This window comes from Lagenorhynchus albirostris, chromosome 18 (genome assembly GCF_949774975.1).
Source record: "Lagenorhynchus albirostris chromosome 18, mLagAlb1.1, whole genome shotgun sequence".
Lineage (NCBI taxonomy): Eukaryota > Metazoa > Chordata > Mammalia > Artiodactyla > Delphinidae > Lagenorhynchus > Lagenorhynchus albirostris.
In genome coordinates, this window is record NC_083112.1 from 5,624,067 (window position 1) to 5,650,192 (window position 26,126).

Genomic DNA, 26,126 nt, shown 5'->3' on the forward strand with positions numbered 1-26,126 from the left:
CCTGCGCTCTAGAGCCTGTGCGCCACAGCTACTGAAGCCTGTACACCTAGAGCCTGTGCTCCACAAGAGAAGCCACCGCAAGGAGAAGCCTGAGCACTGCAACAAAGAATAGTCCCCGCTCGCTACAGCTAGAGAAAGCCTGCGTGCAGCAGCGAAGACCTAACGCAGCCAAAAATAAATAAAAAGTAAATAAATTTATTAAAAATAAAGAAAAAAAACAAGGCATCCTTAAATATATATATATATATATGTATATCTCCAGCACCCAAAAAGATAAAAGTGACAATATTTGGCATTTGATCAAAAATTACCAGCAATGCAAAGAAGTAGGAAAATATGACCCATAAGGAGAAGCAAATGTAATCAATTATAACACATAAATAGTATGTAAGAACATCAGAAGAGGTATTATAACAATACTCCATGTGTTCAGGAAACTAGGGGGAAGATTAAACATGTTAGTGTAGACAAGGAAGACCTACTAAAAAATCCAAATCAAACTTCTAAAATTTAAAACTACTTTGTCTGAAATGAAAAGTATTGGATGGGATTAATGACAGATTAGACATTGCATCAGAAAATATTAGTGAACTTGATGACATAGGGATAGAAACTATCCAAAAAATAGAGAAAAAGTGAGCCGTGGGATAACTTGAAGCAGCCTAACACACTTGTATTTTTAGTCACTGAAGCAGGGTGGGGGAAGGGCAAACAAAAATATTTTAAGAAACAGTGGGCAAATATTTTCCAAATTGGATGAAAACTGTAAGCCCACAGATCCAGGAGCTCAATGAACACAAGCACGAAAGAAACATGGGGGAGTAAAAACCGCACCGAGGCACACCAGACAAACAGCCAGAGGGAAACACACTCATTTTTGAGGAACGAAGATGTGAGTGATAGCATATTTCTTGTTGGAAACAGTACAAGCCAGAAGACAGTGCAACAATAACTTTAAAATGTAGGAAGAGAAAAAAAATGTCAACTTAGAATTCCGTTCTTGGGAAAAATGCAAGAATGTAATCCACTGGGTGCATTTAAAGACTTGTGAAATTTTGAATAAAATGTGCAGTTTAGTTAAACTTATCGCACCAATGTTAATTTTATGGTTTTGAAAATATACTCTAGTTATGTAAGATGATATCTTTGGGGAAAGATGGTGAAGGATACTACTACTTGTGAATTTTAAATTACTTCAAAATTATATATTTTTTAAAAAGCAAAATAAACATCTTTTTAAACATACAAGAGTTGAAAGGGTTCACCTGCAGTATATGTGTACTTAATAGGTATTAAAGAAAGTACTTCAGACAGAAGGAAGAAAATACCTTATGGATCTATACAAAGAAATGAAGAACACTGGAAACAGTAACTACATGAGTAAATATAAGAAACTGTCCCCCTTATTCTGTAAGTCTCTTTGAAAGATAATTGACTGTTGAAAGCAAAAACGGTAATAGTGTGTGGTTGGGTTTATAGCATATGTAGAAATAAAATATATGATGATAATAGCACAAAGTCTGGGAGGGGAGAAATGGAAGTATAATATTGTGAGCTTGTTACACTATATCTGAAGTAGTTTAAAATTCAGTGATAGTTGGTGTTATGGACTGAATTGTGTCTTCCCCAAATTCATTTTAAAATATATATATGACTGTATATAGAAGTGGGCTTTTAAAGATTTAATTAAGGCTAAATGTGGTTGTAAGGATGGACTGTAATCCAATATGATTGGTGTCCTTAGAAGAAGATGAAGAAATACCAGGGTTGCACACACACACAGAGAAAAGGCCTGTTGCTGTGAGGACACAGTGAGAGGATGGCTTTCTGCAAGCCAAGGAGAGAGGCCTCAGGAGAAACAAACCCTCTTGGCCCCTTGATCTTGGGTTCTCACCTTCTAGAACTGTGAGAAAATACGTTTCCATTGTTTAAGCCAGGGGTCCCCAACCCCTGGGCTGCGGCACAGTATTGGTCTGCGGCCCGTCAGGTACCGGGCCTCACAGCAGGAGGTGAGCAGCGGGCAAGTGAGCGAAGCTTCATCTGCCGCTGCCCATTGCTCACATTACCGCCTGAATCATCCCCCTGCCTCCCCTGTCTGTGGAAAAATTGTCTTCCACGTTACCGGTCCCTGGTGCCAAAAAGTTTGGGGACCGCGGGTTTAAGCTGCTCAGTGCATGGTATTTTATTATGGCTCTAGCAGACTAAGATAGTCAGTGATAAGTTAAATATACGTACTGTAAAACCTAAGATAATCACCACAGTAACAGAACAGAGAGAGTTATAGCTAACAAGCCAAGAGAGGAGGTAAAATGAAAATTTTAAGAATCATTTAATCCCAGAGAAGGCAGAAAACAGAAAAGGAGACCAAAGAACAGGTGGAAGAAATGGAAAACAAGTAACAATATGTAGATAGATTCAAACCTGAACTTATCAGTAATCACATTAAATATAAGTCTTCTAGACATCCTAATAAAAAGGCAGATTTTCAAATTGGATTAAAGAAAAAGAGCAAACTCTAACTATATGAAGCTGACAAGAAACCTGCTTTAAACATAAACACAAAAATAGATTAAAAGTTATACCATGCACTAGTCAAAAGAAAGCTGGCATAGCTATATTCATGTCAGAAAAAGTAGATTTCAGAGCAGAGAATATTACCAGGAATACAGAAGGTCATGTGATAAAGGTAAAGGGGACAGTTTATTAGGAGCATAGATACGCCACTTTTAAATGTTTATGCACCTAAAAACAGAGTTAAAATATATGAGACAAAAGCTAGTAGAATTGCAAGGAGAAATAGACGGTGATACGGATTTCAGTACTCCTCTCTCAATGAGAGGAAGAAAATCATTAAGGAGATGGGAGGCCTGAGCAGCTCTGGTAGTTTACTCGTAGAGCCCTGTGCCCCACAGCAACCACATGAATACTCTTTTCAAGTTCACATAGAAGTTGGTCACCAAGACAGACCAATTCTGGGTCTTGAAAGAAGTCTCAATAAATTTAAAAGGGTACAAGTCATACAGATGTGTTCTCCGACCACAAGAGAATTAAATTAGAAACCAGTAACAGATTTTGGAGAATCTCAAGTATTCAGAGACTGAATAACACACACACTTTTGACTTACTCATGTGTCAAAGAGGGATTAGAAAGGGAGACTTAAAAGTATTTTGAACTGAATGAAAATGAAACATGCCAGCAGTTGTGGGATGCCACTAAATCAGTAATCAGAGGGAAATCTGTAGCACTAAATGCCTGTATTAGAAAAGGAGAAAAGTTCCCAAATCAGTGAGCTCAGCTTCTATATTAAGAAACTAGAAAAAGAAGAACAAATTAAACCCAAAGTAAACATAAGAGGGATGAATCTTAATGATGCAAAGTGAAAGAAGCTAGTAAAAAACCCAGCACCTACATATGTATGTAAGATTCATTTATATTAAATTCTAGAAAATACAGACTAGTCTATAGTGACAAAAAGCTTATCGGTGGTTGCCTGGAGTCCAAAGCAGTGGAGCAGAGAGGAACAGGAGGGAGGGATTTCATTCAAGCTTGTGGAAGCTTTTGGGCATGATGAATGTAGTCATTTTCTTGATTTGGGTAGTGGTTTCATGGTGGTCTACCTATGTCAAGAGTTATCAAAGCTTACATTTAAATATGTACAATTTCTTATATGTCAATTATATCTAGATAAAGCTGTTTAGAAAAATTTACCAGGTCATTCACGTTCATTCAGAGAGTAGAAAGATTACTGATAGCAGCTTATGAAGCTATTAAGAGGTAAAGCAAGTTGAGCTCGTTACAAGGAGTTTTACTAAGGAGGGTATTTTATGGTTTTATGAGGTTACTGTGCGATTTTAAAAAGCCTGACCAATATTCAGGAATAGCAGTGATTCCTCAGTCATTCGTCACATCACCTTAAGACAACTTTCTTTTTCGTACAGACCTTTTGGCATATTTGCAGTGAAATATTACATAATATTTTGTGTTTTTATTCAGTATAAACCTCTTCCTGTCATTCTACCTAATTAAAAATTAATGGCTGAACTTTTTATTTTGTTTCACTGTTTATTAAATTAGTCCCTTAATTTATGGGACTAATTTATTGTGTTATTAATAGGTACTCTTGATTGTAGTGGAGTCCAGCAGAGTATTAAATTCTGAATTAGACTTTAAAAGTAACAGTTTCCAAGAAATAATATGATAGTAGAAAAGCATAAAGTTGTATTAATCTTGAGCTAGAAACCTCAACAGAAAATTACTTCATTTGTAAAAAAAACAAAACCTTTATCAGTCATTGGTAAAGTAGGAAACACTCTATCATTTTGGTTGGTTGGGATGTCTGAATTGAAACATTAATTATAATGTCATTTAAAATATAATGATAATAATTACAACAGTGCTTTATAAGCTAAAGGCCAGGACTCTTGACTTAGTATATTTCTGTCTGGAGAGGACAGGTAGGAATCATATCCAAATGTTGGGGGATGATGTTGGTTTGAAGAACTCACTAAATAAAATGCACTTGGTTCTTTTGGTTGTGAAAGTTGCGGTGTAAATTTAAGTGTGTGAGAACCTAAAACTCTATTGATAACTTCTCACAGAGTGAATGTCTGCTGTTTGACATAAACATTGATTTTTTTCCCAAATGTACATTTAGAGCTGTTTAAGATATGAATGAAAATTAGGACTTAAAGTATGAATAGAGGGCTTCCCTGGTGGCACAGTGGTTAAGAATCCGCCTGCCAATGCAGGGGACACAGGTTCGAGCCCTGGTTCGGGAAGATCCCACATGCCGCGGAGCAACTAAGCCCGTGCGCCACAACTACTGAGCCTGCGCTCTAGAGCTTGCGAGCCACAACTACTGAAGCCTGCACGCCTAGAGCCCGTGCTTCGCAACAAGAGAAGCCACCGCAATGAGAAGCCCGCGCACCGCAACGAAGAGTAGCCCCCACTTGCCGCAACTAGAGGAAGCCTGCGCGCAGCTTCAAAGACTCAACGCAGCCAAAAATAAATAAAAATAAATAAGTATGAATAGAAATTAAAAATTATGAATAGAAATATAATTATATGTATGTTAGAAAACCCACAAATTTAATATTATAGGAACATATTTAGAGAGTTATGATGGGATTATCTAAGTCACAGGGTGGGAGTAATAAAACTTTGGTGTTCTTTTTCACTATTCCTTTTCTCGTTTATTCCATTCTCTTTAGTGTTGTTGAAGTTAGACAAATTTATATAACCCAAGTCCTTGACTCTTCTTTCTAGATATAACCTTTGCCTCCTAAAGCTAAAATAAATTGTTTATTTTCTTTTCCTTTTTTTAAAAACTTTATTTTTGGCTGTGTTGGGTCTCTTTTGCTGCTCATGGGCTTTCTCTAGTTGCGGCGAGCAGGGGCTACTCTTGTGGTGCGCGGGCTTCTCGTTGCGGTGGCTTCTCTTGTAGCGGAGCACGGGCTCTAGGCGTGCAGGCTTCAGTAGTTGTGGCTCGTGGGCTCTAGAGCGCAGGCTCAGTAGTTGTGACTCGCGGGCTGACTTCTTAACCACTGTTACAGCAGGGAAGTCCCAATCGTTTATTTTCTGATGAACAGAGATTTCATTTTAATGTGATACTGGCTTTAGTTACCAGTTTTGCCTTATCTATCTCTAAAAAAGTATTCTTTTTAACATGTTAAAGGTGTGTGCCTATGGTATTTTGTTGCTTTATAAAACCCTTATATATGTTACAAACCAGTTATATTAAAATGGTTTAAAGAATGCATCTTTTTATTATATAGTTATATATAACTTTTATTATATAGTTCTTATTTTAACTAATTTTATCATGAGAAAGTATTCTCGTTATTATAATTTCTCATTAAGTATTTTTAATAGTTCTCTAATCTGGTTAGAGGAATTTATATTAACTGTTAATAGTAGCGCTACTCACTTATTCCTAGATTTTGTTTTTTGTGTTATACCTACTATGTAATTCTTTTTTCTGCCATTTAAATTCTTTAACCTTCTCTCTCATCTCAGATAAACTCATCTGAAATAAAACAAACTGTCTAACCACCCAGACAAGGGAAATGCCTTGCCATCATAAATCAGGAAAAAAAATGGAGGGAGGGGTTTAGGCCCTTCTTTTCACTTCTTAATTCAAATTCATTGCTGGTAGGTTTTTTGGATCTGTGGTTGTTGAATCCCTAAAAGTTGCAGTTTAGTGTATACATTTTCATAGTTAATTTTAATAACTTCTATCATAATAAATTTGAAGGACCTTTATTATTTGTTATAATGGCATTTTATACATAATTTATTTGGGGGAGGTAGAATAGATTTTCCCCTCCTTTTTCTCCTTTATAGGATCCCTTAAAAATAATCTTTCAGACTAATTTAAAATAGATTTGATTTAGAGAAACTCAGCTTTGAAATCAGAAGTCTCTTATTCAAGGTAAATGTAAGGTATAAATGAAATGGAAACTGGGTGATACTTTTTCTCGGGATTAGATTAGATTAATTTCTTTGCCTAAATTTGCTGTCTCTTAGTAATCTTGTAATCCTGAAGTATCCATCTCTCCTAGGCGTTTTGAACTCTTTTACCAAGTTATCTGATTGCGTTTTGACCTCTTTTACCAAGTTATCTGATTGATTTTATCATGACTTTCATCTTCTACAACAGATTCAGCATTAACTAGTACACACTGATTTAGCTCTGAAGGGGTCCTCTTGGTAACCATTTGTTCTTTTATAACTAGGGATTACTACGTCAATAAAATGCGTTGGCTTATTTTCTACTCCAGAAATTAAGGAATTGGCCGTACTTTTAAAGAAAATGCCAGTGTTTTAAATTTGGAAGGTTTTAAAATAGACACATAAGTGACAGAAGAGGACTTTTTTTTTTCTCTTTGGAAAATATGTTTTGGTTCAGGCCTGATTCTTTTTTTTCTTCAGAATTTTATGTCTTAGATATGGCAGTAAAAGAGGTTCTCTGTACATCTAGTATATTGTAGTTAAACACAGGTTAACATTTTTTCTGTATTTTATTACTTTGCATTTAATTTTAGCTGGAACGTAACTAGTAAAATATCATTTGTTTTAGAGTTTAAAATGAGGTTAGCCTCTTGACTTGCTGTTTTCCAAATTTAATATTTTGAACTCTAACCTAGCAGTTTAAAATGTCATTCATATTGAGTAGGGAAGTTGTTCTTGGATTGTACAGTAATTAGTCCATCTTTTTATTTTATGCCTTCTATGGAAGTATTTTTCCATTTTAATGATCAGTTCTAAAATACTTCAAGTGATTAAATTTTTTGCATCGTGATTCAGTGTATTTTAAACTTAGCTTATATGTATACAGAAAATGTGGGCTGAAGTATGAACATACTAAATTATCTCTTTAGTCGACCCTTTTGGAAGTTGAATTCAAATATCAATGTGTTGAATCTTCACTGTACTTAAGCATGTAGGTCACAATTTCAGAAAAATATTTAGGATATTCATTTTTTCCACATGGACAAAATATAGACCATTTGTGAAATTGATTTGCAGTCTTATAACGTGCTAGTCATTCTTAAAGGCAACATGCCACTTGACTAGATAAGAGGTGGCATTGTACAACTGGGAGGAAATTTTTTTATCTCATAGTAAAATGTTTTTTAATATAACAAGTTACATGAATACTTAGCAGACATTGGAGCCTCTATTATGTTTTTCTTATATCTTGAGTCCTCTCGTGTGTTTGCCTTGTTTTTAAGTGCTTTTCTTGTCTTTACTGTTATTTAAATACATGGTACTATATTATTGGGGAAATGTCTTAAGTGCTTATAAAGAAGGAAGTGATTAATTTTGGAATAAAGGCAGTTTTGATCTTTATCCTGGTAGAAGTGGTTTAAAGACGTTAAATTTGAAACTTGTTGGCTCAGTTTTGAGGCAGTTTCAATGTCCTAGTTCTCTAAAATGTGTTAGGATAGTTTGGTAATGATGTATATTTGACAATAAAGGCAAATTTTCATGTTCTGAAGTTAAATTCTGCAAATGAAATGATTAAAACCCTCAAATTTGATGAAAATTTTTCTTCAAGAAATTTAATTATCCCACCCCAAAATATGAAAACTAAAAAACACTGTAAATGGCTTTCAATAAAATATTTTACTCAGTAAATAGAGCACTGTGGAATAATGCCTAGTAGATTCATTGTCTTTTTGGGCTTAAAATGTGTTAACTTACTATATTTGATTTTTAAATAGACACCAAATCCTACTGCAAGCGAGTTTATTCCCAAAGGAGGAGCAACCTCCAGGCTCAGTAACGCGTCCCAGGCACATGCGTCTGCCTTCTCTCAAGTATTCTCTCACCCATCCATGGGGACTCCTGCTGCTGCTGCTGGATTAGCCCCAGGTAAGTTGAGTAACTGTTTCCAGTGAGTTCCAGATAGCACGTCTCTAAGCACATTTGCTGGTAGTTTACCAGACCTGAAATTGTATTCTTCAGTGAGTCATATTTGAACACATTATGAGTTTTACGTTCTAGGTTTTGGTACCATAGTCCAAATGTGTAGTTGAAAATTTTAAAGCAAAATTTAAATATGAACAAAAATTGAATATAAGGATGTTTAAAAGCACAAAAATAAATTTAAAGGAGAAAATGGTTATTGAGAAGAAAAGTCTGTCTGGGCCATAGTATTTCCTTAAGTTCATGATAATGCTCTTTCACTCAAAAACTTCTGTAAGAGCGTCAAGGGCCTCCTTTTGAAATAAATTTCTAAAAAATAATTTATATCATTTAAAAGAAAAGTTTAGATGTATTGCCTTTCAGGTGTTTGGTTATAAATCTGTAGTAGTAATTCAAATTGGGTAAAGTATTATAAACAATGGTAGGAAAGAAATGTGAAATATTAGGGGTCATTGAGGTAGGGAAGACAGTACATCTCAACACTTTCTTCCAAGTTTACCCAAAATGGCAGGAAGAAGAATTTGAAGAAATGCACTTATACCTCAGGGGTCCTGAGGCATAGTTCAGAGTAACCCTTTGAGAACCCTATCTTCTTAGAAGTTCCCCTCTTTTATCTAAAAATTCATACAGATTTTGTATTCTGCTTTCTAACATAAACACATATCAAAATATGAAAGTTTTCTTAGATAATTAACATCACCCATTCCTACTGCTGTGTACCTTAATTAGACAATGTATGCAGAATTATATTGAATTCATAGTAAGTGCTGAGCAGGTTGTCTTGTGTCTGTGAAATGGTTGAGCTACCCACCCAGATTATGTTTCTGGAACCTGTACTGGAAAATCATCACTTGGTCCTGAATGTTTAAAAAAACAGAAACAAAAGGAAATTTATATACATTAAATGAAGCCAGAAGATCTATCTAGATCAGCCTGGAACTAGTACTGCCTCCAGGGCTTAATCTAATCAGTGATGGTGATAAATCATTGGTTTTGATATTGATATTGAAATCAAGGACCTTTTTGGGAAGAAGAATGAGAGAAGATAATGATAACTTTATGGAACAGAGCATCCGGTTTAGTGTATAAAGTATCAAGTGTATTCAGAGGCTTAATAACCTTGCGTTGCCAAGGATTTTATCAATGCCTACTTCCCCTCACCTCTCCCTCCTCCCCTTCTCTCCCTCCCTCTCTCCCTCTCTCCCTCTCTCCATCTCATTCTCCCTCCCTCCCTTCCCACTCATCTTCCACTCATCCTCCCCCACCCCAGTGAGCAGTTGATCATTTTATTAACTAAACATAATCAAGAATTACATACCTTTCTGGTGAAACTTTTAAGATAATTTTGTGTGGAGGGCCTTGAGATATACCTTGCAACTCCTTCCCCCTTACTTGTCCCTTTACCTTTTTTTCTACTTTGGCTCTTTTCAGGTTCAGTTAAATTTGTAAACATTTTCCATTCTTCCCTAGAGAGCAGTGTCAGAATTGAATATCCCTGGTAGCCCTAAAGTTTTACTTGTAAGTAATGTGCTGCTATGATTTTCTCCCATTGAGGTGTGTGCACATTGTTTACATGAGCATAATCTACATGTCAGCTGTACATCTGAACTTTCTTAGGGATTGTCCAGACTTCAGAGCAGTGTTTATAAAGCACCCACAGTAACAAAACCCGTACGCCAGTCAGAACCCTTTGGCTTTCTTAATTAAGCACCAGTTGATTTTGGCCTAACAGCACATTTTCCCGTGTCTCATAAGTAAATATTTTGTTCACATCTTTGATCAGACTAGTTCAGGCTAAAAGATGGGCTTTTTAAATACTGGAGGAGTTAAAAATGTCAAAGGGAATTTTAGATACTGAAAACATTTAATTACAAAATCTGTTAATGCTGTGGTATTTGTTTAAGGTTTCCAGTTGTTATTAACTTGTGTGTAGGTAGGTGTTTCATTGGTCCCCATTGGATTTCACAACCTAAATTTAGGATGAAATGAATTAATTTAAAACTATTTACTCTTCTTCTACATAGCCCTAACATTAAAGTGGTCATTCTGCTTCCTATTAATGAAAGTAATTACTGTCTGGAACCATTGGAAATAGGTCAGTATATTATATTAAATGTATTCCTGAATTCTTTATACCAACTATTTAAAAATTGTTCTTTATTCAAATGGCAATCAACGAGGCTAAAATATTTTCCAAAAATACTGGAGTGATTAATGGTTTTGCATTTATTATTTCTCCATATTTTCTCCTTTTAGTTAATGGCTTAACACTCTGTGGAGATGAGCAAAGGAAAACAAAATTAAGTCTGTACTTTCAGAAAAACATTTTATCCCTTCAGTGTCTTCCATTACTTCTTACCCATAAATATTTTTTTCAAGGCCTAGGAGAGGTTCTTGGTATTTTCACTTTAAGACTGTAGAATAAGAAAGGTCATAGAAGTTTATTTACCTGCCTTAGTAGTGATTTAACTGATCTTTAATCCTCCTTGTCTACTATAGGTGTAACCTAGTGATAATTTTCAGTTATAAAGTTTCATTTTCTCTTTTTTTCAACTTCTGTTCCAGAAATTAGTACCCTTGAAAATATGTCAAATTATTGTTTTCCTAAAAAATATGAAACCTTAAATATTTTGGCACTCAGATGTAAACTAGAGTAATGTCATTTTCATTATATGTGAAAAAATACATATTTAAATATATCCTTCGACCAAAAATGTAAAAATATTTGAGCAAAGTTGAGTAGATGTTAAGATTTTTATTTCCTCAGATCGTAAGGAAGAAAAACGTAATGTGTGGAACAAAGTGGATCCTGAGTGAATCAGGTTCCTCTAAAACTTGATCACTTTAAAAACATGATTTGTATTTTAAAAAGGTTGTAATGCAAGAAGTGAAACTTTATACAAAAATTATTTGAATTTAAATAGCTAATTGGGTCTAAAAGGTATTTGAAAGTGTTAAATATATGCAGCACACGTTAACTTTCCATTGACTTGTATATACATTTTATTTTAATTTAAGAAATGAAGGAGCTATAGGTTTAGTTGTTTTCCGCACATTTAACCGGAGAACGATAGCTGTATTTCTACGTGTCTTCTATGAAGGTAGTTGTAAGCGTTAGTATTTGGGCTATGGCACTTAACTGGGGCTTAATTGTCTTTTAGAACCCCTACAATTATAGACATATTTTTAATTTTAAATACACATTTTTCTCTGGTCACAGATTTTATTATCCTCTTGGAGGGCCACAGCCTTCCAAAAGTTAAGAATCACTGGTTTAACACACCCTTAGCAAAATTTTATTTCCTGAGTGTGATATAGTAACAATACCTTTAAAGTAATGTATAAAGATATATTTTTCTAATAGGTCTAGTTTTAGGCAAACATTTTTGGAATAGCCTTTAGAAATGAAAATATGACTATGCTAGGTATGTGAAAAGACAGCTTATACTTTAATTTTTTGTGCCATGAAAAATAATTTTATCATGAGAACTAATTGCTGAATCGTTTTCTATCAGAATTTTTCCTGAGAGTATTTTGATGTGGTAGTAAACTTGGTAAGCTAAGTCTTGGTGTACTTTAATTACCTCAGTCTTGGCCGTAGTCTGTTGAAGGTGATTCTGAGAGAGGTAGCAACAGGAGCGTACATTTCTGGGTAGTGTTCTAATATGTCCTCTGGTGGTTTAGTGCACAGTTGTGACTCAGGAGTTGAGCATCTCTTGTTCTGCTTGATTGTGTGTGTACACTTGGGAGAGGTAGAGGGGAGTTCTTGAATTTGAAGATGCCATCATTGATTTATAAATGAGAAAGAGAGCCATAAGTGACTTTTTAGTACTTTCAAATATTCATTCCTTCAAGATGAGAATGGTGCAGATTTTTGGACCATGAGTATATTTTATTGTAAATTATTATGGTAATCTCAGATGATTGATTTGATGAGCAGCATCTAATAATTATACTAAACCTATCATTATTAAATAATTGTATTCCTTCATTAAAATTTAATCATAATATTTTAGAAGAATTTTAAAGTATATTTTTAGATTCAGTTTTTTTTTTTGTTTTTGTTTGTTTTTTGCAGTATGCGGGCCTCTCACTGTTGTGGCCTCTCCCGTTGCGGAGCACAGGCTCCGGACGCGCAGGCTCAGCGGTCATGGCTCACGGGCCCAGCCGCTCCGCGGCATTTGGGATCTTCCCGGACCGGGGCACGAACCCGTGTCCCCCGCATCGGCAGGCGGACCCCCAACCACTGCGCCACCAGGGAAGCCCAGATCCAGTTTTTTGAAACACTTAATCATTTCTTATGTATTCCTGCGAGTGCCAAATTGATAGATAAAATTGGCTTACATTCTTTATTTTTTGGCTTGGGCAAGGTATGGGGAAAAAGAGGAAGGGAAAAGAAAAGGGAAAATTAATATTCATCCGTCATTCTTGTTGAAAAATATTTAACTTTTAATATATATAATGTACTATTTAAAAATATTCTCATACTTCTAATGTTGAAAGGTGATAATTTTTTAAAGTTCTGTGCTAAAGAATAAAGTTCTCCGATTCTGTGACGTTTTATATCATAATGAAGAAATGGAGGCTTCATTCATTTCAGTTGCATACTAGCCGGCCGATGCGGTAATCTGACACTGGTCACTGGTCTCGTGGAACCTTTGGGGTCTCCACGGCTCAGCCGTGTGCCAGCTGGGAGGCGGCGTTCCCGAGGGATTACCCTCTAGCTTCTGCTTGTTCACTTACAGTAAGAAGGAGTTACGTAGCTAACCAGGGTAGCCCGGTGTACATTTTAATAGTTTGAATAAAAAAGAAAATTAGATCTTTGGTTGAACTAAACTCTGTCTTGTGTATCTTTTATCCATTAGTCCTAGGTCTTTTCCTTGAATAGAATAAATTAAAATCTTTCCTACATGATAGCCCTTTCAGTTGTTTTTTTAGACTAGTTGTATGTATGTGTGTGTCCATATAACTGATCTGTTTTTGACGCAAACAAGAGAGAGGGCAAACTGGGAAAATAGTGTTAAAATTAATAAATTGTATAAGTCAAAAATCGTAGGTCATAATGCTGTAACACTAGTGTGGGTAAAATTAAATCCTCAGATATGTCTGCCTACCTGTATTACTACTCTGATATCCAGCTAAGGAGTGTATGTACCATTGGGAAAATAGGTTGCTAATGGATTGAAGCTATGGTTTTGCAGATGGTAAATATCTAAGTTCATATTTCAAATTTCTCTTTGCATTTTAGGCTCTACATTAAAATCACTCAAGGCATAAAAACTATAAGCTATCATTTTAGATTATTTTATGTTTTACTAAGTAGTATAATTATTGAAAATAAAAATTATACAAAATATTTAGGTAATTCTAAAACATCTCCCTGTTTCATATGATGTAACTCTAAAACAGATTTTCCTTTTAATTATTTTTCATTAAATGAATTTTGTGGGACCGTCAAGTAATCCTACCATGAGTTTATTTTGATATTTCCATCTGAACTGGTTTCTGTGAATTATTTTTGCCCTTAATAGCAATAGCGGTAGTTTACCATTAAAGTATTCTGTTTTAAATGTCAGTCTAGATTTCCTAAGCACATTACAAATTTCTTAAGAAGGGACGGAGTCACTTCTTATCTAGCACAAATTTAGGCATAAAGAGGGTGCCTAATAAATGCTCATTTAACTAAGCTTCATTTTTATCTCAGAGAAAAAATTTTAATTGGTGGGTATCTCTTAATTACAGTGAATTTTAATGATCCTGTAAACATCTTTGAAGAACTAGATACTGCAAGTGTTCCAGAGGGTGTAGGTGTATTGTCACATGAGGAACAGAAATATGCCTGTTGAAAGTTTAACTTTATCAGAACTAGAGTTGCTCTGTGTTTTGAGATGTTAAAACATTTTTAAAACCAGTCAAAATATTTGTATTATTTTTAAATTGCATGTTTCCATTTTTTGTAACTACTTTGTTTTTCAGGTATATTCAGCAGAATCACTCAAACATGTCCAGGTTTTCTAATTGGGGCTTGCTTTCTACATTAAAAAATAAAAGAAAACTTTATAGTTAAGGTCAGGGGTCCCTGAGGTTTTTGTGAAGAAGGCCCTGTAATGTTGAGCTCCTCCTAGGTGGGGGCTGCTCGGCGTATGCATGTTTATGGGTACAGATGGTGACGTCCCAGGGAAGGTTACTAACAGTAGAACTGTAGAGCCGTAACTGGGTTGGGAGTGCCTGCTGGCTATATTTCCTTCCTGGTTGGGAATTTCAGGACACTGAGGCAAGACGTTAATGGCGCGAGGGGGATGTGGCTGCCGCAGCTGGCTTGGAGACCTGCCAGGTAAGGCTTAAAGTAGCTGACAGTGGATATTGTCCTGCTGGTTGGGGAATCCCTGGTTAATGTGTCCTGTTAGGTTTGAGCGTTTCTATTGTGGACTTCCTGTTTCAATCTCATGTATTGGCTAACTTGTTCTTTAACTGAGAAGTAAGGGCTGGATGGGAGTGGGTAGGGGTTCCCTTCATCTATAGGTTCACTGATCTACAACTGTAGCAGCATCTCCTGCTGTTTTGGGGCTGCTTTCATTGGATCGTGACTTGATTGCCTTTGGAACATGGTACCAGTTCTTCTACTAAAGTAGCTATGTAGCTTTCAGCATGCTGTTTGATCCCTGTGTTTTAGCATATTCATTTCTATGAGAAGATAATAGAGAATTCTAAAAGTCTTTCTAATCTAAAATTGTATTGTTTTGTGACATGTTGATCAATAGGAGGTAGATAGGTACACTAAAAGGAGACAGAAATGAAAACAGTGATGCGAAGTAGCAAAAAGGAGAGAAGAGTTTGATTTGTGTGTTGATACTAGACTTAAAAAGGACTTTAAAAGGTATATGGACTTCCTTGACATAGTATGTGTAAATAGAAAATCCTTTGTATCACAGGTACAGATGAGGGGGGTTTTGTTTCAGCAGTGTAAGGTTAGGGTCTGGGGTGAGTAGAGTGTTGTAGAGGTCCTGAATGAACTGAGGCAGGGAGAGACAGCATGTATTTGTGAATGCCCAAGAACATTCCTGGTTCTCAGCTGGATGTGGAGAGTTAGAAGTCAGTCTTTTTATTTCCTTTGAGTCAAATAGGTTGAAACCTCCAGGGATCATTTTTTTTCACCTTTTGGCTCAGTGGTGCATTGTAGGTACTTAGTAGAGAGAGAGTGTTTGTGTGGACAAAATTACTATGCTGTGTGTGACATGTCTAGATAGGAATGGTCCTCTAATTCTGTAGGAATGAAGTGAATGGTGGCAGCCTCTTTTATTGACTTGCCCTGATTCTTCTCAGCCTGACTAGTCATATTCATATGTGAAAGTCATCTTTTTTTCTTACTCTTTTTGCCTTTTGGATGTGCATTTACCCTACAGTAGGGCATGGGGCAGAGTCTTAGTAAAAGTAGAGGAATCAGAGAGATGTATCCCTTTAAAACCCTCAGTGCACACAGGCATGTAAACTCCAACCATGTACACGAGCAAAAACTCAGATGTGGACTAAATGTTGATGGTGATAATATTTAGTTTTTGATTTTTTAGTCATGAATCTCTTACACATTGATATTCTGAAATGAGATGTTTTCTTATGATTTCATGAACATCTTCCCATATTTGTGATGTGGTTATCCAGATTTTAGAATGGTATTTCTATAAATAATAATTAGTAACTAATAGTCCCTTTTGGTGGGGGGTGTACCTTTTAGAAAACAGTACAGATCAATAGGATATTAATATAATTGTTGTCACCAAAATGCTCCCTAAGCCATAGTTACTATGGACCATAATCTTATTGCCCACTGTTGTGATGTGGTAGGCTAAACGGCTGAAACATGGAGATCCAAAATGTAGTGGCTTCACATGACAAAAATGTATTTCTTGCTTTTGTAACAGTCCAGGACAGATTTTTCAGGTTGTCTGGGATCCTGTTCTCCATGTACTTAAGGACCCAGGTCAAAGGGTTTCTAGGCATCTCTCCAGTCAGCTGGAAGGGGGAAAGCATGGAGGAGCCTGAGTGGGAAGTTGTTATGGACAAACCTGGAAATTGTCTGCAAAGTTTCTCCAACCATGACTGTCCACCAAAATCCAGACTTTCATCTTTTTAAGCAGCTGGCCTGCATGCTCCAGTCTTCTTTGGATGCAGAATTTTAAGTTGACCCTGGTTATCTCATATAAAGGCATTTTGGGGCATTATCTTATTTACATCTTTTGTATCTACTTTAAAGAAATCACCAAAACAGCTACAGTAACTGATTTATCTAGCATCATGGAAAATGAAGCTCTCCATCACACTTGAATTTTTGGATATAAGAAGCTTTATGGCTTTCATTGTCAAAACTTCATATTCTCAGCAATTTTTCAAAGAAAGATTGCCAGACTTTGTAGTTTCTGTTGCTTCACGCAGAGCTGACTTTCCTTTGATGACTCACGCTCAGTTTGACGTGCTTCAGGTGATTGTAGTGAACCGGAGCGCAGTTGCTACATTTTAGGTAACGGAGTTTGAAGAGCAGCTTGCTTCAGTGTTATGTAATTACTTGGATTCTTCACCCTTTCCATCGTCCTCCCACCTCAATCAGATTATAACTCCTTGGAGGTAATTTCTCTTGCTCTCTGAGTCTATTAAAGTGCCTGAATGTAGTACCTTGAATGGACATACTCAGACAATTTGAACCATGTTAGTGAGTTCTTGCTGGCTTTTTATTGATGACTCTGTTGTGCTGTTAGTATTCCTAACTCCAGGACAGTGGTTCTTGAGTCTGTCAGAATCACCTGGAGTACCTGTTAAAACCCAGCACTCCCTGGGTCCCATCCCCAGAGCTGCTGATTTTGTAGGTCTGTCTGGGTGAGCCAGGGAATTTCCTTTTCTGATGTGTTTCCAGGTGATGCTGCTGATTTTCTGGGGAGTCCATTTTGAGAACTACTGCTCTGCTTAATGCTCTGTGCTGCCTTCTCTCCTCTTTCTTCTTAACAGCCCTTTTCTTCTCCTAATCTGCGCTTTCTTTAAATAAGGAAAAGACTTTGAGGCAAGGACTTGAACTGTCGCCTGTGAATAAGGTGCATGGACGGGGCTTTAAATTATTCTTTGGCTGAGGCTGATGTCGCTTTTCTGGTTCGAGTCTGTGTACTGGGTAACTGAAGTTACCAGATAAGTAACCATTGAATGAATTGTTACAGGGGTTCCTGAAGCTCAGCCAAGATCGCAAATACCGTTTAAGCGAAACCAGGCCACAGGGCTTTCTTCTACCTTAGTAATGCTTATGGGACACACATAATGTAAATCAATTGTTGATACATCTCATAAATTTTTCAGAATGTCTGAAAAATGCATAGCATACGTACCGTGGCTGTTTAAAATTTTAAACCTCACGGATCTAGAACTAGTAATCAGATATCTTTTATTTGCATGTTACGTTTTAATATGTATGTTTTAAGATTTTTATGTAAAGGTCAACTAAGTTGTTATTAATGTTAAAGAAGTAAGAAGTGTTTATTGATTCAATAACAACATTTTTTGAAGCCAGACTAATTTTTCTTCTTAATTTGTTACTAGCTTTTATTTGTTGGAAAGGAATTTAAAGTTAAAATTACATTGTTAACTAATTTAATCTTATTTTTTGTGACTATAACTTTTTATAATCAGACATGGTTGTCTTGGAGTATGTTTATTGTTCATAAACAATACAACATAATTTATCAATGAATGAAGTATACCATTTAGTCATAAACATTCACTGTCACTTGAGAAGAAAAATGGTTCTTTTGATCCAGAAGAGTTTCTTTGGTAGCTAACACCTGTCCTCCTCCCATTTTGTTTTGACTCTGTTTAAATAATGTACGTGTTATGATTTAAGAGATTGACACCATTGCAGAGGCTAGAGAAGATCCTATTAATTCAGATAATTTTGTCAAGTTTGGGGGCAAGCAGGTCACTGTTCTGTTTCTTCAAATATTATAGTGATCCAAGTAAGTGACCTAACATACAGGCCAGAGGGTATAGTTCTTAAAGTTGTAATTCAGTTGTTTTTAAGACAGTTAAAAATCTGGACAAGTTATTCACATTTTGGGAGGTTTAGGTACTGTAGTTTACACATAATATTCTAACATTTGTTGAATTAATTAATGAAAACTCATATGGAAATGAGGCTCTTGATAGAGGTAAGGCTGAAGTTAGGCCCAATGGAGGATTACTGTGTGTAGACATGGAAAGTGAAATAGTTGTGCAGGCTGTGGTCTCCATCAAATATTGTGTACGAGTATGTGGCTGATACAACTTGGGTTAAACTCATAGTATGAACTGACAGTATTTACCTACATTTGGTCAATGAGATTAAATAAATTTTGTTAGGACACTTAATAGTTTTATTAATGCTTACAGTGTTTTTAATATCCAGGTAGTCCAAATACCTTTTATCACAGGTAGATATTCAACTAAAATGAAGTATGCTTATAGAAGTCAGTTGCTGAAATTCTCTAGATATTGAGGGGGAAATCAGAGGTGGAATCTGAGTTGCATTTGTATTGGTTTGGTCCACATGGCTTTTATTAAAGGTTATTTATATTTAAAAAAATAAGTAAAGAAAGCATTTTGGAGTGTGTTTGAAACTTATTTTTATTGTGTAATGTAATGAAGAGAGAATCTTTGTACTTCTAATCAAATACAATTTTTAATAATTGAAATGTTACCGTAAATCAGTAAACATATTTTACTTTTTCTTTATATTTTCCTAAAAGTAAAAGTAATCACATTATGGCTTTCTAGTTGTCATTAGAATAAACTCCAAGTCCCTTACTACGGTATATGATCTGTGTCTTACATACCTCTCGAATCTCACCTTTTCACTCTTTCCGTTGTGTGTTCAGTTCCAACCATACTGGTCTTCCTCAAATATGTCAAGCTCCTTTCTGGCTCATGTTCTTTGCATGTACTGTTTCACCTGTTCTTTCCATGGATGGTTCCTTGCGTTCTCTTAGGTGTCACTTACAAAGTGACTTAAAGTGTCACAGAGAAGGGCCTTTGACTAATGTAGAGGAAATTTCCCATCATTATTTTTCATGGTGTTCTCCTGTTTACTTCCTTTTTAGAATTTACTACAATTTGAACTTGCATTTTTCTTTGTATTAGAATGAGTGGTCCTCTTCATGCCTATTGGAATATAAGCTTATATATAATATAAGCTTATTAAATATTTTTAGAATTAAAATAATTGAAAATGACTACCAGCTTTCATGGAGGACCTCCTCTGATATAAAATACGTATCCTATTTGAGAATATGTATTTGAAAATGGCAGCAATTTTCCCATCTCTGTGCCTTCCTCTACTTGGAAGGCTCTTCAGTTTCTTGAGATCTTGCCTGTTTTTCACTGATTAGGTCAAATGCCTCTCTTTTTTTTTTTTTTCTTCTCCCCCTTTCAAAGCCATTTCTACTTCTGAAGTCATTATTACTGTCTTACATCTCTATGCTTCTATAATGTTTTCATTATCTCTTAATGTTTTTAAAGTTTTGTCTGTATGTTTTATTTATTTCCTTCACTTAAAGTTAAATGCTTCTGGAAGCATTTTTATCATTTTATCCACTATTGCGATCACACATGGAGACCTAGAGTAAACACTAAAATTGAAAAATTTTAAGCACTGTCGTGGGCTTTATGAGTAAACTATGAACTTCATGAAATCAGAACTAGATCTTATTTCTTGAATTCCTGGAACCTTGCTCAGTGCCTGATCTCCTGCAGTGGTTCCGGTAAGCTTTCATATGTAGTTGCAGATTAGCCCGTGGTGCTTTGCATATACAGCTTCCCCGTCCCCATGTAAGACTTATGAAGTCAGAAACCCCACATTTGGAGCACTGCCATTGTCTGTACGTTTAAAGATTTCACAGGAGATTCTGACATCTACCCTTTGAGAGAAAAAAAAAAGTTCAGAATTCCAGAAAATTTGTGGGAAGGTGAGATTTTATCTGATTCGAGTGAGGTTATCCAGGATGAAGTTTCATGGAAAACCCATAAGATGGGTTTTAAAGGATAGATAGGATTTCTTTAAACATTTTTAACACAGACAGTTGAGAATCTGTGAAGTTTATTTTTTTTTCTGTTTGTTTTAACCAGTTTATTACCATAATAGAGAATTGTTTTCGCTCAGTTAGTGAACTTTCATAAAGTAATTCATTCTGAGTTAGGTAAAGACAGATGTGAAGAAAACGTCAGGCGCGGTACCGAGCCATAGGCTTGGAGCAGGGTCCTCCTGGAACAGGCATTACCCTTAGATGCTGATGTAGGGGAGGCCACAGAGTTCGCCTGGAGGGAATAGGATAAGGCGAGGTTTTTTGCCAACTGGCACTTTTTGTAGACAAACTATACGTTGGTACCAGTGTGCAGTGATTCCACATGACAGTTTAAACTACTATCATTAATTAGCTCACATAGATGGTTCTGTTTACCTGCCTTAGGCTCTTGGTCACTGCTTCTGTTAAGTGGAGTTTCTTATTCATTTATCTTTTCAAAGAAATATTTTTGAAGTTTGCCATTTGCGTGACGTGGAGAGCCACACCATTCCGAAATATCCGAAGAGTGGAATTTTCTTTTCAAATTAAAATTGCTAGGCAAGTGAAAAAGGTTAGATTGGGCAGGAACTTGGAAAAATGAATGAAAAATGGCACTGAGATAAAATGTCATGTATTTTGAGGTACCTGGTGTCTCTTTTTTAAAATGTTACCAATTTTCTTTGCTATTAGCGCCCCTGAGTTTGGCACACTTTCTTTTTTTTTATTTTAACGTCTTTATTGGAGTATAATTGCTCTACAATGGTGTGTTAGTTTCTGCTTTATAACAAAGTGAATCAGCTATACATATACATACATCCCCATATCCCCTCCCTCTTGCGTCTCCCTCCCACCCTCCCTATCCCACCCCTCTAGGTGGCCACAAAGCACCGAGCTGATCTCCCTGTGCTATGCGGCTGCTTCCCACTAGCTAGCTGTTTTACATTTAGTAGTGTATATAAGTCCATGGCACATTGTTTCTTGAGGGTTGTCAGGATGGGGGGAGAGAAGGCAGGACTGGACAGCAGGCTGGGAGCACGTCGATATCGGGCACCTGAAGCTCAGCAAGCATCAGAAACATAAGACTTAATTACCATTTCTGCCCCTAGAGGACCTGTGAGCCAGGAATACCAAAGCTTAATTAGAGTTTAGAGAACAGTGGTTTTCAAACATTTTTTTTAAAGCAGCAGAACTCTTGTGAAGTCTGTATGTAGTCCCCAAATCTAAAATTATATAAAGCAGATAAAACTGGCATTTACAGGGTCAGGTTTATTAAACTTACTCATGAAGTTATTCAGTGAGAATAGCAAGTCTATGTGGTATTATGTCGAACCCAGTAATTTGAAATCGGTGGGTGAAGGACAGTAATTAGTCTTATATTCCTGTCTCCTTTTCTGTATTTTCTGTCATATAGTAACATAAAAATCATGATTCACATGAATAAGTTGTGCACCCATTTGTTCAGTTTTCTCTGAGTGCATGTGCATTTAAATAAAGATTATCGCAGTCACTGCCTTCCTAATGCAAGATCCATGTGTATAGGGGGTGACGGGAGAGAGGCTTTATTCTGGGCCTCCATGAGAATACCCTAACCCAGCACAAGCTAAGTATGTTGGTGATGATCTCTAGTATGTTAAAAAAGAATGCATGCTAATTTGGACCTGCATTTGTGATTTTATTGTTGATTTACTAAAAGTGAAAAAAACAGATGAAATTCAAATCAAGAATTTACAGAGCCCCGAAGCATTTCTGGAAGCTTAGGGTTCTGCTCAATGCGATTGAAAACCACCGGCACAGAGCCCTGTTTCTTGATGGGAAGCGATCCACTGGTACTCAGGTTGAGGAAGCTGGGAGGGTTGCTGTTTTTCTCACCTGAACCACAGACTACAGGGAATGATTTGAGTGGCCATTTGGTGAATTCTCCCCAGATAGTTTATGACAGGTACCATTCATTACATACAGTGGGATTTAACTCTCCTTTCTCTGAGAGAGGCTGGGAAAATGAGGAATGAGTAAGGCTTTAAAACCAAACCAAAACCCCCCATAACCTGTCAGATGCTTATATTCAAAAGAGTAGTTTTCAAGTCAGTGTGTAGTCACTACTAGTTTTGTCCTCCGTAAATCTGAGCTCTGAGGCACTGAGGTTCTTGGTGGAGAATCAAGAATTTTCCATATTAGAGCTTGGAAGTGACAAGGGAAATTTTTTGATTAGAATTTTCCCCACACGAATAAATGTTTTAGAAAGGAAAGTTGTGCTGGCCACCCTCACGCCTCCCTCTGGAGGTGGTCTTGAGGAGTGTGTGTTCTGTGAAAAGCTGTTAGCTTCATGCGCCGGAAAGGACAAAATAATGTTTCTGAAAGTAGCTTGAGTTCTTTGGTTGCCTTTCTTCTTATGGAGGTTTTTCCCTCTTTTTTTTCATAACACCATATTTTTGTAGCCAGAACCCCTAACTCATGAAATGCAAAGCCCCCCCCCCGTTTTGTAGTGGTATATTTTGAGGCTCTAAGGCTGTACATGTTGATTTTTTGGTTTTTAGAAATAATAGGGAAGGCAGTTCACTATTGCATATCTTGAAACAGAACATGTTACTCTTTTTATCTTTTAATTCAGAATATTCTCTCTGACCAGTGAATATGAGGACCTTGCGTTTAGGGAATTAAGTAACATTTCACTAGTTTTTTATGTATGGCCATAAGCAAAGCTAGTGCCCTAGACATGTAGACTGCTTCTGGGTGGAAATATTTAATTCCCCCCACTACACACACACGCACACACACACGCGTGCACGCACGCACACGAAAGGCAGCTTTTCACAGATTAAAGAAAACAAAATAACAGCTTTGGCCCTTGAAATACTTTCCGTTTATAGTCCTTGCAAATTTCTTCTTGGGTGAGAAACCCTATGGTGTGTGTGATAGCTTCTCTTGCAAGCTTTTTAGTTTTAACATTTCTTACTGTAACTGAGTGAAAGCTTTAACCAGGAACTGCCTATGGCATATAGATGCTTTCAGTTTATTGGCTACTCCTGTAGCTGAAAGGAAGTTGAACTATTTTTTGGACCCATTAAGTTGTCCTTTCCACTTGGGTGTTGAAAGAGCTTATGAGCAGTAGCTGTTCTGATTTTTGTTGGTTGTTTTCTCTAGGGAACAAGCTACCCTCTGAGTCAGCACTGGACTTGAAGATAAATCCTACAATTCATGAAACTGACTGATCCGACTAAAGGATGGATAGTTTGGGCAGCGTTGGACAGCTCTGAGGGGTCTGTTTGTTTAACTGAAGGGATTGTTGCGTTCAGCAACTTTTAATTCCCCTAATCATAAGGGGTTGCTGTTGTGAAAACAGGGTTTGTGAAGGAATCAGTTCTGGCAGTTGACATCAATCAATATTCTTACTGACTTTGTTTTCATTTTATCACCACACTTAATGAAACAATTCTTTAAAGTGTAGAAATTTTACTATTTGTTGCCAGCAAGAATTAGTATGCTCCTGAGAGGTCAGCATAGGATTTTAGCAGTCTACTTATGAATCCAAGCTATCCTTTTTCCACATGGGGTTATAAACATTTCTCTCCAGTAAACCTTTTGGCATTTGGGTTGTTTCATCTTTGCAAAGGTAGTTTGCATTTGTGGCTTGCAACTTTTAGGATTAAATTGAACTTAACTTGATTAGTGTATATTTTACTAGATTAGTGAATAATTTTTATCGTGGCTTATGGCTAATATTGTGATTTTGATAATTAACAATTTTTACCTTAAAAGGTTATTTTTTTAGTTTCAGTTTTCAAGGAAATGAGGATAATTTTAATGTTTAATTAAATGGATTTTTTTATATGAGACATGAGGGATTTAAGCTATAGAAAGGAAACTTTTCTTATCCTAATATTCTAGGCCATTATAAATTATGCAGGAATACTGTGGATTGTCCTTTTGGAGGCTTTTAAAAACAGGGTGTGGCATGATACAGGCAATACTTTGGCCAAAGGTATATACATCTGTGTGGTAACAAATAATTTTGTGGTTTAAGAGTTAAAGGGCTATAAATATATTAATTTTATTTTAATCATTTGAAAGTTAGTATGATTTAAAATATATAGGAATAATGGGAATTTTACCTAGTCAATATTTGAGTTGATTATTGTTTAGGCTAGAAGTGGAAGTGATCATTCATCATGTCAGGATTTGGAAAATTGGGCTTTTAAGACAAATGAGAGTTTATACATTTCAGCTTTAGGTTCATTAGTTGCATGATTATTATTACCTTAAGCCTGGTACTTTTGATTAATAACAGTTTTAGCCAGTTTTGATAATTATCTACAAAGCTGAATTTGATTGAATGATGGAATTATTATGGGGAAAGAAGTAATGACTGTAAAGACTAATATTATTTTAGCTTTTACTTCCTAATCCTGTTGCTTTTTGGATAGTGGTTTGTTTTATTTTGTACAGTCTATTTGAGGATTAGATCCACATTTAAAATGTGAGCATGGCTATATGATGGTTGTCTCAGTTAAATCTTTATTTATGTCCACTTTTTAAAGTTTTCTTACCTGTGTTTGTGACTTAAAAGTGATGGTAGGGCTTCCCTGGTGGCGCAGTGGTTGAGAGTCCGCCTGCCGATGCAGGGGACACGGGTTCGTGCCCCGGTCCGGGAAGATCCCACATGCCGCGGAGCGGCTGGGCCCGTGAGCCATGGCCGCTGAGCCTGCGCGTCCGGAGCCTGTGCTCCGCAATGGGAGAGGCCACAACAGTGAGAGGCCCGCGTACCGCAAAAAAAAAAAAAAAAAAAAAAAAGTGATGGTAAAATGTCCCCAAAATAAAATTTAGTAAAATATTTACATTTTTTTACTTAATGGCAACATCTTGACGGATTATTGCCATTTAGTCCCTGGATTCTTAGATGCCATCTATTATGAAATGCGTTCCATTAGTGTAGTAATAGCCTTTGCTGGGGTCGGGGGGGTGGGGGCGGCGGTGGAATTAATATCATTAGACATATAAACTTAAAAAAAAGAAACTTTAATAAAGAAAATGACCCAAACTTTCATGTTGCTAGGAATCTTCAGAAACACTAATTCAAGTCTTTAAATTCTAATTGTCTTTAAATTCAAGGATTTTCTGGATCACCCTTGTCTGTAGCGGTTATACATAGCTTCCTATGACTTGTTTCTTTTCACAGTACCTAAACTTTTAGGATTGGCAGTATAGTTTTGAGGCTTATTGTAGAAATCCAGAAACTTGAACAGAGAAATGTTGTGAACTGGTTGTACCATCCTCCCCTCCTTTAATATTTTATATGTTCTGAAATTTGACAATTCTTATGCCTTTAATCACATTTTCTCCTTAAACTTTTTCTTCTAGGTGCATTATTTTTATATGGCCTTCAGGGATTTAAATTTGGGTTAAATTCAACAGCATGGAGTGCTCCACTGGGTTGTACTAGCACTCAAGGGACTTAGATTCTAGCTTCATTTCTACCTTCACTGAGTTTATGTGCCTGAGCTGTGTCAGGCCCCATTGTCTAATTTGTAGAAAGGGGAGAAGCTTAGTCTACTTCTGGCTTAAAAATTGGAAATTGTAAAACATTCTCTTCAAACTGTTGGCAGTTTATGAAGTAGATTCTCATTTATCTT

The 26,126-nt window shown here is 36.3% G+C and overlaps 1 protein-coding gene across 6 annotated transcripts in view; it reads left to right on the top strand.

Annotated features, from left to right (window-relative positions):
• PAN3 (poly(A) specific ribonuclease subunit PAN3) overlaps positions 1-26,126 on the top strand; it is a 117,844-nt gene that overhangs the window by 42,540 nt on the left and 49,178 nt on the right. For all 6 annotated transcript variants that reach the window (XM_060128680.1, XM_060128677.1, XM_060128675.1 and 3 more), the window contains one exon: positions 8,227-8,377. In XM_060128680.1, coding sequence (XP_059984663.1) covers positions 8,227-8,377 — 151 coding nt within the window. The remainder of the gene's footprint in view (positions 1-8,226; positions 8,378-26,126) is intronic.